Here is a 13,102-nt window from a genome sequence, read left to right on the forward strand (position 1 = left end):
TAGCCGGTGCTTGGGGCGTGGACGGTTCTTTGCACTTACCAGTTCCGTCCATGAACAGGGTCAAACAAACGGTGCCTGCAACATTTTAAATTTTGCCGTGTTGGGCTTTCTTTAGGGATTCTTATTTCTCTCTTTTTTATCGTCACATCAGCGTTGTTTGTGCCGTGTGGAGGCTGTAAAAAGTCGCCCCGTATATTCAATCAGAATGTTATATTTCCGACTCGTTCAGAACGACATTTATTGCTGTGCTTGTGGTACTTTAATTAGTTCTTTCTATTCGGCTATTTGCTTGCTGGGTGGTTCCGGTATTCCTCACTTGAATACAGTGGAATCACCCTTAGAATATGTGGCCTGCTTTTTAAATTTGTCTTTTGACGTCATATCTGATATATGCAGGCTTCATAACCTCTGATCCCCTTTCAAATTCCATTTTATTTATTTCCGCCCATTGTTTTCTCTTTTAGGACACACGCATTGTTTTACTTCGGGACCATATGTCGCTTTTCATGGAATGACACCAACATGTCACATTGAAGGTTCCATGATAACCGCCCTATGAACACCTCTGCGGATGTTTCAAAATTCCAAATTTTACCAGCTTATGTTAAATGTTGAATACTGCTTAAGCCGATGCTAGGGGGCGTGGACGGTAGTTTGCACTTGACAGTACCGTCCACGAACAGGCTCAAACCGAGCCTGCAACATTTTCAATTTTGCCATTTTGCCGTGTTGGGCGTTCTTTAAGGATTTTTTTTATTTCTCTCTATTTTACTGAATACCCAATCAAACCCGAGCCTGTAACATTTTGCCGTGTTGACCTTTCTTTAGGGATTCCGTTTTTGTCTATTTTACGATAAAAATACCTATTGACAATTGGTCAATAGTAAATAAAATAATAAGTAAAAACAGTCGTAAACGGTCAACATAATTCTTCAAAATGCCTCAGATATAACATTGATCTGCCTTTATCTCAGTAACTCAGAAATTAAATTAAAGTGTTGCCAAGAGCATTGTTTTCACATCAGGTGGATGTTTTCATTCGAGATGATACTGATTAACACGAATTGTACTATTGTATTTCACGACCTATTAAAACGTTTTTGTAAACTCATTTAGTATTTTTACTTTAGGAAAAGAAAAAAAGAATGGTATTCTATGAAACACATTTTATATCCTGAAATACTGTTTTTTGAACCGGAGTCATTTAGTAATATGATTTGTCGTCGATAATAAGGCTTTTTATGCCTTGAATTATGACAGAATTCATGATTTATTGAAGTATTTCCCCTAATGTCAGAGATCAGAGATTTTCCTTTACATATATACATAACTTTTTTATCTTGTTATCACGATTTGGATATGAAATGCTATAAATATTGCCCTGAAGGAGTCTGTAAATATTATTTTAACCATCCTTCTTTGTTATAAAACCCTGATTTTGATATATAATTATTTTTACAATGTCTGCTTAAATGTTACGACTTTTTGATTACCCTAGTTTATGTCAGGTATAACTTTTCAAAACCACCGAAGATAAAGTTATATAATGGTTGTCTAAGAAATACACGTAGAATAAACATAAATAATAATTAAATGACTCAACGAACTTAGTGATTAGCCTTGTGGCATAATCATTGTAATAGATTTGCGGTAATATTTAGTTTATTTTGTAATATTTTCTTTATATATCTACAATATTTATACATGTTTACTTGAAGTTACCGTTGTGTGACAAAACGCGTCGGCAGCTTTCGTATATATATAATTTGTTAAAAATGTACAAATGTATTTGTACTTCATATACTTTATCGCCAATATCGTTCCCTTCAGTAGCTTTAATGAATCAATAATATGTCCGTCGAAAAAGAAGATGACATGGGGACTAGCAGATGTCGTAGTCTGAGAGAGGAATTCCGATTACATAAATTTGGATTAAGTCATGAACATCCTACATTATTTATCAGACCTCAGGTAAGATTGTTAATAATTGTTATTTAGTAAAATTTACTTACAAAAAGTATTTGATGTTCCCTTTTCAAAATGAAATATATAAATGCTGTTAATAAATGTATAAACACATTTTATTTTAGTAATATAAAGATGGCTTTTATCTTTATTACTTATTGTCAAATCATAAGAAATAGTGTGTTCGTTAATTATGTTTCTTCATAAATCATGTACACAATTGTTATTGTGTAAATCAAAAGCTATATTATTCATTAATGATTTTCGATTTATGGTATCATTTTTTTCCTTCCGTGCATAACAGCAGTGATCTGGCAAATAAAAGTCACAAATAAGCTCTGGCTGAGAAATATGTAGACATTTTCAATTTTTAAAATATTATCATTTGGAATTTCTTTTTAAGCAGGAAGCTCTTTATAATAATATTTTTGTTTGTTGTTTTTTTTTTGTGTGTAAATTTGTAACATGGTTATATTTTGATTTTGCATTGATGATTTTGAATCATTTTATTTGTAAGGTACGTACGTATACACTGTACATGATTATGTCTCATCGATTCATCACCCATCAAAATGTGTCACAGTTGAAGAAGTTAATATACTATATACCTAAGTTACTATACATATTGATCACTATCTAAATGTCTTTAGAGCGTATCGTTTACTCTTGAATTGAACAAGTTGTATTTTATATGATAGGTGGATGTATGTGCATGTTTATTTGATGTGTAATAATTGTACAAAAAGGTATATTAAAAGACCCATTTAGGTCCCAAAATGCTATAATTTCTATTTCTCAAAAACTGGTTATTTTTGTTATTTTGTTACAGTTTCTAAAAGAGTTCTCATTAGCCTTATAGGTCAACTACCTTTTGCTTCTTTAGCTCGTTGGCTTTTGGTACAAGTATTGAAATTTAGTATTTTGTATGAAAAAATTACTATTTTATCTTTTACGATACGTAACTGCACTTTCAGCGCTACTATTTTAGGCTGATAAACATCTATTATGCTCTAAATTTGTTATTAAAGCATTACTAGTTCCCCACCGTCTGTATGTCCGTCCGTCCGTCAACAAAACTGGATCCCGTGTTAACTCAAAAAGTACTGAAAATACTTTTATGAAATTTGAAATATGGGTACATGGCAGACTGTAGAATATGCACAGAATTTTTAATATTTTTTTAGTATAACTTCCTCATTTCTTAATGTATTTTTTTCACACTTTAAATATATGTTTCTTAACATCACCTACATCATATGTGGCAGGGCTCATAATTCCAGCACCTATATTATCAGAATTATCATAATTGAACTCAGAATTTTCATGCAAAAAATGTTGTTTGTTTTCAATAAATTCTTATTTCTTAAGGTATCTACTTCAAACAACTCAAGTACTAGTATATGTTCCTTATTCATACAGAGATTCAATACTCTAGCTTGACTATTTCCAGAATTATGTCCCATTGAACTTAATTTTTTTTCCTTACAGGATTTACTCCTAACTTCAAACCCCCATATCATAATAATAGACAAGGTTTATAAATCAAATGTCCATATTTTCAGAATTATCTCCCCACTTAACTTTGAATTTTCATTTTTGTTTGTTCTACAGCTTATTTCTCCATGGACGACAATTTTCAAATATACTGTATGTTCATTATTAACACCTACATCATATGTAATTAGATTTATAAGCCGAGCGCCTGGGTTTCCATGAATATTTTCATTTTGAACTTTGAATTTATTTGAAAATTGTTCTTTTTTTTCTTCCTCATAACTATAAATGGTATATATTTAAAAATTGGTATTTTTTTCACTTTTATTCTTTGTTACTATAAATGGTATCTACTGTAGACATACAATAATTGTTCTTTATCACCAATCACATCATGCATAAAGATGTTCATAATTCTAGCATCTTTTTTAAAGAGTTATATCCTTTTTACTTTAACGTCTCTCTGGTCGTCCCTAAAATCTGTTTTAAGTTAAAGTTATACATATTCATCCTGAGAAAATTGGTTCTTTTGATTATCTGTTGAATAAACATTATTTCATTCTCAGGCATGGAAACATAACACAAAACTATGATACAGACAAACTAAGAACTCAAATTTTTTAATGTTTATTCATGTCTTCCACAATGGCATATTGAATCGCTACGGTCCTCCAGATCTAATCGGTAGGGGACTTTTTATTGCTTGCAATTCTTTGAACATTGCCTGTTTACTACATAATTGACCTTCCTAAAGAATTCTGAAGCATATTAAGAGAGATAACAGAATAATTCTTAATTTCTTATACCAACACAAGATACAGTGAAAAGCGGGAAAATAAATTGGTTTTAATAATCCATAATTTGGTTTTAAATAGCTATATCAATCTATTTTCAGTGGTTTCCGCCGAAATTTTACATTCCGTGGACAATTGTTTGGGCGTTATTTTATTTGATAAATCTTGGTTTTGAAGTCTACTATGATATTGAGATGGGTGCTACATATTTTACTCGTGTGACGAACCATGCTTATCTATTGCAATCTCTGTTTGTCTTAACCGACTGTTTCGTGACGATATATGTCCATGCTAGACGGCAAGATATAAGAGATGGTAGGTAGCATGTTTTTGTGTTGACTCTGTGCCCAGAATTAAAGGCTGAAACCTGAAGAAGTATTTATACTTTCAGCCTGAAACGAAATATTCGTGGCAGTTTCATTGTTTTGTTTTTTGTATATAATGCGTATGTGTGCGCGCGTGTCTATGACCGTGCGCGCGTTTTCGCGTGTTATACATGTACATGTATAGATCTATTAACAATAGAATAAGGCTTGACTGAATTAGACGAAGAGCACCAGAATCAAAGATTTAATCTTCAGAAGCATGAAATTAATATAAAAGAAAATTATTTTTTTTTTTCAGGTGAAACGAATGGACTAACATGGTATATAAGAATGCAGTGGGTTCTATTTAACATCAGTAACGGATATTCTATACTTGTCAGCATGATATATTATGGTTTTCTCGAAGTCGGTAAATATATTTTCTATTGTTTATCGATAACTAATCTATAGCGACCATCCCAGAACTTTTATTATATTTATTTTACTTACATGTATTTAAGTATTTTCAAATCAATGGACTGAAGTTTCGTTAATAAATTGAAAGCAATCATAAATAAACTGTTGACAATAGAATACACCCTGTTCTTTTTAAGCCGATCAACTGCACTTTCTTAGATCTCTCCATTATATACCTTAATATCCATAAAAATGCACATAGAGCAGTATATATGAGATCATAGAAATTAAGAAAAACACACCTTTGCTCTATCTTAAATTCAAAACACACAAAACCATGAAAACACATGGAGTAAAGTAATACAGTTTGCTTTCCAGAACATTCCCACGAACATGTTGTTTATTTTTGACCGTTTTCGTCCAAAATAAAGCAAAAGTATAAGTCTGTAAAACTTTAGAGCGATTTTGATAACATTTAGATATGGCAGTTAAGGCAACGCTCCACTCCACTCACATTTTACATATAAATTTAAGTGAAATATATAAAGTAATGCTATCTTTAACATGTATGACTCATGTAGTTGTTTTTTTACTTCCAGAATGGCACCATGGTAGCGTATACATACATCTCATGAACTCTGTATATACCGTGCTTGGTTTACTGTTCTCCGCAAAACCTGTGCAGTTACTACATGTATATCAACCAATGGTCCCTGCCATTTTCTACACCTGTTTTTCTATCATTTATCATATATTTGGTGGGGAGATGATTTATCCGATTTTAGATTGGGGAAACAAAAGAAACCGGACAATATTGCTTGCAGTTGTGTTCATTTGTGTTGCTATTCCGATTATTCATTTAATTTGTTATCTTTTATATAGTTTACGGGTGTTTATTCAAAGGAAATGTGCAAGCCGGAACAAATTTACACCAAATCAGCCGGACACAAAGAAAGCGTATGATTCATCTGCTTTGTAGGAAGTTCGTGTTATTGACTTCAAAAATTTCTATTCAAATATGGTCTGTACTGTATACATTATTTAACTTACACAAAGTAAGGAGAGAAATCGCCTGTGGGTGGTCAGTTTGGATTTTCATTTTTCGATGCATTACGTTAAATGGACTGTTACAATAGAGCCCGAAAAAGCAAAGACATAGCAACCTTTCTACAAATATGATTTTACGTCTCTTTCATTGCACTTAACAATCATGCATCGACTTAGCCCTCGCAGCTTCATATCGTGCTTCTCTTGAACTGAACATTACTAAGCACAGCGATTCTGAAAATGTAATGAATGACAATAATATTGAATCAAATATCGGTCTCTGCTGATTATGACAACCTCTTTGCGCAGGTAAAAAATGCAATCTTGCGCATGACTGAGTGACAGAATGTAATATTAGTAAATAGGATTTATATTTCATGAACTAATCTATTTTCATTGTCTGTCTTCTTTCATAAATGACTTTATTGATAAATAATGCATCTTTATCGGCGTTCAAGAAGATTCATAAGAACATGTGACATAAAATACAAAATTATGAACATGTAACAACCGGAACACAGAAAAATATACATAAAAATATGCATAAATAAACAGGAGAATGAGTAACAAATATATTGTACCCGTAAAAAAATGACTAGATTCTTAGCAATAATTGAAATATATGCTTCATGAACAAAAGGTCTAGGAGACTAACAATACAACATTATACCTATTATTTGACTGTTGTAATTATTTCTTTACAAAATAAAGCAATATCTTTTTAAATGTGATTTCTTTTTACTATTCATAAGATCTTCAAATTGTAATGCATTAGAATACTTATAGTAATACGGTATAAAAGATTTACGTTTACTATTAACAAAATGTGAGCAATAAAAGAGATTCGTCACCCAGTTGGTTTGACACATATAAAGTACATATATACGTAATTTTCTCTCTATATTTAGGAATCTACCTTTCTCAATTGGCATTTCATGATTCATACATTTAAATTTTAACAAGGCTGAAAACAGTTGCCAAGGAAGTATTTTGAAATAATCTTGGAACACAAATTCTGATTTATATAAACAGTAGTTTAAATATTTTCTTAAAGATTGGACATCACTGTTCCAACTTTGAATGAACTGAACAAGATACAAGAAAATCTATTTTACGTCGGATACATTTAAACAGAAAACATTAGCTCATGAGCTATTTCCCGACAAACAATAGTATATGAACAAAACAAAAGTAAAGCAGCTAAAAAATATAAGCATAAACTTGTACATTTAAGTACATTAAATAAAGATATTAAAGCAACTAAAAATTATAAGCATAAGAACATCTAAATACATGGATTTAAGATATTATAGCACCATAGCATGCTTAAAAGTTACAATAATTACAAGCAAGATAATACAAAGACTGATAAATATATATACAAATGTACATTCCTGTAAAAGAGTTATATATTAGCTAAGACAGATATGTATAAAAATAAGCATAAGCACATCTAAGAACATGAAATTAAGAAATTAAATTAAGTTTAAAATCTACAGAAATAACAAGAAAAAGCATGCAAAAATAAGATATACATATAAACCTATCTTTACAGATTGGCTTAACCAATAATTTTTTGATAAACTAAGTTCGTCCAAAGTATCCTTAACAAAAGGAAGGCACGGTATTTCAGTTCTATATCTAACATATACTGAGTATGCAGTTTTATCATCTTTACCCTTCAAAAGCTTACATTCTAATTTTGCTTGAGGTTAAGTATATTTTTTTTAATTTAAGCTGATACTGATCAATACACTTTAAATTTTCTATTCATCAAACTTCAGAGCCATAACAAAGAATAGGAACAAATATTTTATCAAACAAGTGAATCTGCAGATTGAGGTGCATCTTCCATACGATTCCTGCCCCTAGGAAATATAACAACCTTTGTTTTTGCAGAGTCCAAACATTAAAAAAAATTCTAGCATAGCATTTAATGCAGTCATACCGTACACATTTTCTTTTGGGTATTTTATATTCTTTGCGGTTTTAAATGCAAATGTACCCAAATAAAATATTGTGGTACCAGTCTAATGGAGGCTGGAGGGATGCACCTGTCAAAAGTAATGAGTAGATTCTAGGTATTTCTAACTGTTTTAGCTGTATGTTCATTTTAAAAAATGCATATCTAAGACTTTTTACCTTTTTTATCGTTAAACGAAACGTATAAAGTATGATGCTCAATATTCACTGATAACAGTGAGGGTTTCTTGGATAATTCGTTCACAGTAAATTTCGAACCAGGTTAAGTACGGCCGTTAATACTAGTGAAATATCATGTGTATATTCTTGTTAAGTAATAAGAAATTAATGGCACCGTTAAATATTAACGGTTTGATAACCTTCATATTATTGATAATTAATTTTGATAGATCTATCTGAATGGTAGATCTAGAATTTAATCCTCTGTCTTGCTTTTGGAATCTACAGTAACCATAACATCAGTAACAAATATGAAATACACATAGCTTTAAATGTAAATCATATAGATATAGTTATATGTTTATGATGTATAATTATAAAATGCAATTTAAGCACCATAAGTGGCCTCAATCCCTGGGTCAATGCTTGAGAAAGTGGTGGTTATTAATATTAACTTATGAGTATTCACGAATTCGAAAAACCTAGCTTAACGTCGTTTTCTGGTACTTTCTGTACACAGCTCTGGGGAATTCACCTAAAGGGCCTGTAGTAACGATCTGTGTTTTTGGCATTTTTTCGATTTAATTGTAATTAAACAATTATTTCTTTGTAAGGCCTAAAAAAAATTGTTTGTTTCCGGTGTCCCTACCTACCCCATTTTTTGGCCACAGACCGTATACTTTTTGAGGGAAAACAGGCCACATTTTTTGTTTGATGCTGCATAATAAACTTTGTGCCGCATATTCATATTTCTGTCGCTTACACTTGATATAAAAATATAAAAAAAAATATTTAAAAAAAAAATGCCTACCTACCTACCCTATTTTTCAAAACCATGTCACTGGAAACAAATTTTTTTTTTTGTTAGGCCTAAGAAAATAATTAAATATCACTGTATGAATGATTCAATGAAAAAAAATAAAGAAAATATATAGGTTTATACAGAAAATATCTCTATTTATTATGGCAAATGCTATGACTGTTTTAATTATACAGATTTTTACTATGAATAACATTTTTTTTTTTTGGAAAATTTGTGATAGATAGTACAGGAACATTGATAATTTTCAAACCAACAAGTTTTTCCACCATAAACGGTAAAATAATGATAAAAAATGGAAATATCAAATAAAAGTGATATGTACATCATTGGGTGTAATACCCCAGAGCTAAATCCGTAAAGTACCGGAAAACAGTGTTTAGCTAGGTTTTCGAAAAGATCAATGACGGTATTTATCAGGCTGGTAAAAAATGTGATTTTTTATGTCATAAGCCCGATCGGGCATTTTCACCAGCCTGTTTGTACCTTCCTGCTTAATGTATACTAATAGTACTACTTTAGTGTTTTAATTTGGCACCAATTTAGCAATGTCAAACTGACAATAAGAATTTAGTGGGGAATTTAACATCTGATTATCTGGTGTTCTCTTTATGACGATTTGGGGCCAAAATTTGTTTCCCCATTCTATAACCATGCTCATGGTGAGCAAGGCCAGCCTTAAAGTAACTTTTTTTCCTGTCCAACAATCCATACCAGTTTAGCAATGTTAGTTAGGAAGGTTAAATTTATTTTTCATCATTTTTTTTTTTTTAACATTATTTATTTCTGACATATTAGACAGGATTATCTACCGGTGCTAGAAAAGCTTGTCTTACATCCCCCGCCTCCCCAACCACATGTAAGGCACCTTACATATCTCATGATTTAAATAACATCATTCCCACTAGAGCTGTCATCGATATCGACAATATCGATGTATCGTTGATATTTTTTTGTCGATCAATAATCGATACACATTTTAAAAAATCGATACTTTTGACTCATATTTATATTAAATGTCTAGAAATTATACAATTCACCCAAAATATATGCAGAAACAGTTATTTATATCTAATGTTATGCTTTTGTTGTATAGTGGAATTATTTCATAATCATAGCAAAGGTGACAAAAAATATTGTCTGGAAAAAATCATGCAGTAGACAAAACACTGTACAGAACATGCTTTTGACTGAAATCATTGAAACAGGTATGAAAGTGAATGACAGACAAGTGAGTATAGGATATTATCGATATATCGGTGTATCGTTGATTTAAGTCACTTGATATCGATATATCGTTGATATGCATTGCACTGAATCGATGACAGCTCTAATTCCCACACACCTTTTATGAATGACTTGAGTTTGTAACATGATGCCATTTTGCCCTTATGAATGAAGTTGTAAATTTATGTTGCTAAGAAAAATGTGCTAATTTTTAATGTCATAATTTCTTTTCGAAATCTCATAATATAATATTATGTAATATGCAAGAAAAAGACTCAAACACTGGCTGGTTACAGCCTTTAACAGTTACCTGTGGAGCTAGATACTCCGGTCTGTATCAGCAGCTGGTTTAAGATCCTTATAATCTAAATGAATTAATTGGAATCAGATTTAATTTGCATTCAAGTCAATCATGTGACACTCACAGAGTTATCCCAGAGATTATTTTTGTCATGGTGAAAAAAAATCTGAAATAAGTTCAACTAACCTTATTTGCAGAAAGATCTAATGCAATTTTATGCTATCTTATTTTCAAGTTAACATTATTTGAATTAAAGATTAGTGTAATTTTTATCCCTGGAAAAAAAATCATTTTATTGTTAACCCGTAACCTGCTGGAATCATAAGTGATTAGCCATGTAGTTAACCAAATCAGCCTGCACATGTAGAGCCAGATCAGCCTGCACATGTAGTTAACCAGATCAGCCTGCACATGTAGTTCTGATCAGGTTGTTTAGTGTTTTTTTCATGTCGGTTATTCCCAAAATTGATAAAGGACAGTTTCAAAAATGAACGCTGAATGATTTCAATTAAGAAATTCAACAGGTTAAGCCGTTAAGGGACTTGTATCATTTACATATTTATTTATTAGTTTTTAATTAAAAAAAGAATTATTATTAATTTATTGTTCACTGCAAAAAAGTCAACATAGTATATTGAACTGTTTGCATTTTGGCATACAGCTACATATATACCAACCCATCATTTACCCTATGGGTGTGAATAAAAAAGGCATTCTCACAATTTCTTGCGTAATTATCACCAATTATCATATGTTTTGTGAACCTAGCCATTTGTTAGCACATTTATATATACTATTGCTATTGTATTCAACACTTTTCGTACCAGAAATACTTTAATGCTTTACTAAAGATACATTTCATTTGTAAATGTTATAAATGGAAGATAGAGGACTTATTATTGCCTTTGCACTAATGCTCACCATTTATATATATACATGTAGGAGTGTATTTGGAATTTTTTTCATCATTTGTTGCTATAAACATTTGTACAATGTTTAATGCTAATAAAATCTATTGTCATTATTGTCATTGTCATAATTATATACATGTATTTTACTATAAAAGTACATGTATGCCTTGTAAAGACTTACTTGTATAGAATCTTAAATAGTGCTGAATCATCAAATAATTTAATTGATTAAAAAAAAAAATTATTTGTAATTCCTATTTATATCTTGAATTTAATTTCTTGAAAAATTTTACACATGCATTGAAAAGTGGCAGTGATTTCCCCATTCACTATTGAGTATTGTTAGCATTCTTTGAAAATAACCAAGAACAACAATTTTGAAACTTATTTTGATATTTACGTTCATCTTTGAATTCCTAACTTAAATTTACCTTTAAATAAGTTATAGTGTAAGGGTATAATTATGTATAATCTGTTATTCACTTTGCCATTTATTTCATATTCATTGATTGGTTTTAACAGTCAGAAATGTACCTGTTTGTGATAAAGACCTTACAAATTGTTATGTTATAAAGAGAGGTTTTGTCTTAACCTTACATATTATGTAATAATATTTTGTAGAGACGGGTCTTTACCGTTTAGACTATGGTATAGATTTTTTTTATACATTTTTAAGCTGCATTTAATAAATGTGCAAAGAATTTATGTCAGCCAAAAAACTAAGCACTGTTATAGTTCTGTCAAACCTTTTTTAACACTATTCTTTTAAATCTGATAAAAATTATGATTTTAGAAAGAAACCCAATGGTAATAAAGTTTTTATATGAATTTTAACATTCTTATATGTATACTAGTGCAAGCATGCACACAGACAGTAGAAATGTACCTCCCATTTTACCACATGAAGGTTGCAGACATTTATGCTTAGGAAACTCATTTTGGTAGATTTGAGTGAATTTTCAGAGGTCCTTATGTGCCTACTTTACATCATCATATTATTATTTAATTTATATATCACATAAACCACACACCCTACTTAGATTCTTTATGATGCCTGTGAATTAAATCTTCTATACACAAATAAATGATTCTGAAATTACGTGTCACTTTGAACTGAAGTTAAACTTATATATGAATAAACTATATATAGAAGCCTCAGGGTAAATGATTTGTATGATATTGAAGTTACAGTAGTACTAGAAGATAAAAAGATGGTGTCATTTGTGAATATAATCTTTTCAACTGATCATTCAAATTACATAAAACCTTTTATCTATGTCATAATGATAGGTCTTGCAAGCAGTAAATCTTGCACAGATCAGTTTATATTATATAACGTTATAAATACCAGTTATTATACACACATTTAATATAAGATATTATGTTGATGAGATATCTGTTCAGTGTGACCTAGCTCTATAGTGTTGAGTGCTCAATCTTATTGAAATCCTTTAAACTAACAATAAAGTAAATACTAGTAAGACTATCTTTATATTGATTTCCTTATTTTGATATTTGTATAGAAAATGTTAAATTGACCTAGATTTTCTGATGCTCCTGGTACATTAATTTTGAGGATGGATTAATTCTGTACAAGACAAGTAAGTCGTTTAAGTGGTTATAAAGATGCTTTAAGTTCCAATTGTTACAGTTCGAATTGTTACAGATATGTGTATATA

At 30.6% G+C, this 13,102-nt stretch overlaps 2 protein-coding genes across 3 annotated transcripts in view; both read left to right on the forward strand.

Moving 5' to 3' along the window:
- The first annotated feature begins 1,704 nt into the window (after positions 1-1,704).
- Positions 1,705-6,748, forward strand: LOC132739608 (protein rolling stone-like). The gene is made up of 4 exons (XM_060727354.1): positions 1,705-1,971; positions 4,355-4,568; positions 4,878-4,988; positions 5,575-6,748. The coding sequence occupies exons 1-4, from the start codon at positions 1,852-1,854 to the stop codon at positions 5,952-5,954; spliced, it is 825 nt and encodes a 274-aa protein (XP_060583337.1). The 5' UTR covers positions 1,705-1,851; the 3' UTR covers positions 5,955-6,748.
- Positions 6,749-8,006: 1,258 nt separating this feature from the next.
- LOC132739622 (alpha-1,3-mannosyl-glycoprotein 4-beta-N-acetylglucosaminyltransferase B-like) overlaps positions 8,007-13,102 on the forward strand; it is a 52,967-nt gene continuing 47,871 nt past the window's right edge. Inside the window, exon 1 of one of the 2 annotated variants that reach the window (XM_060727376.1) lies at positions 8,007-8,085. The gene's annotated coding sequence lies outside the window, so the exon portion shown is untranslated. Of the gene's footprint in view, positions 8,104-13,102 lie in introns of both variants that reach the window. The other variant, XM_060727375.1, reaches the window with a different exon arrangement.

The sequence above is a fragment of the Ruditapes philippinarum genome, unplaced genomic scaffold, assembly GCF_026571515.1.
Source record: "Ruditapes philippinarum isolate M1 unplaced genomic scaffold, ASM2657151v2 ctg948_1_1_1_1, whole genome shotgun sequence".
Classification (NCBI taxonomy): Eukaryota; Metazoa; Mollusca; class Bivalvia; order Venerida; family Veneridae; genus Ruditapes; species Ruditapes philippinarum.

Bases quoted from the DNA above. Each gene is read 5' to 3' on its own strand.
- LOC132739608 (XM_060727354.1), top strand. From the start codon at position 1,852: ATGTCCGTCGAAAAAGAAGATGACATGGGGACTAGCAGATGTCGTAGT. The intron at 1,972-4,354 runs GTAAGATTGTTA...ATCTATTTTCAG, and splicing joins CATTATTTATCAGACCTCAG to TGGTTTCCGCCGAAATTTTA. The intron at 4,989-5,574 runs GTAAATATATTT...TTTTACTTCCAG, and splicing joins TTATGGTTTTCTCGAAGTCG to AATGGCACCATGGTAGCGTA.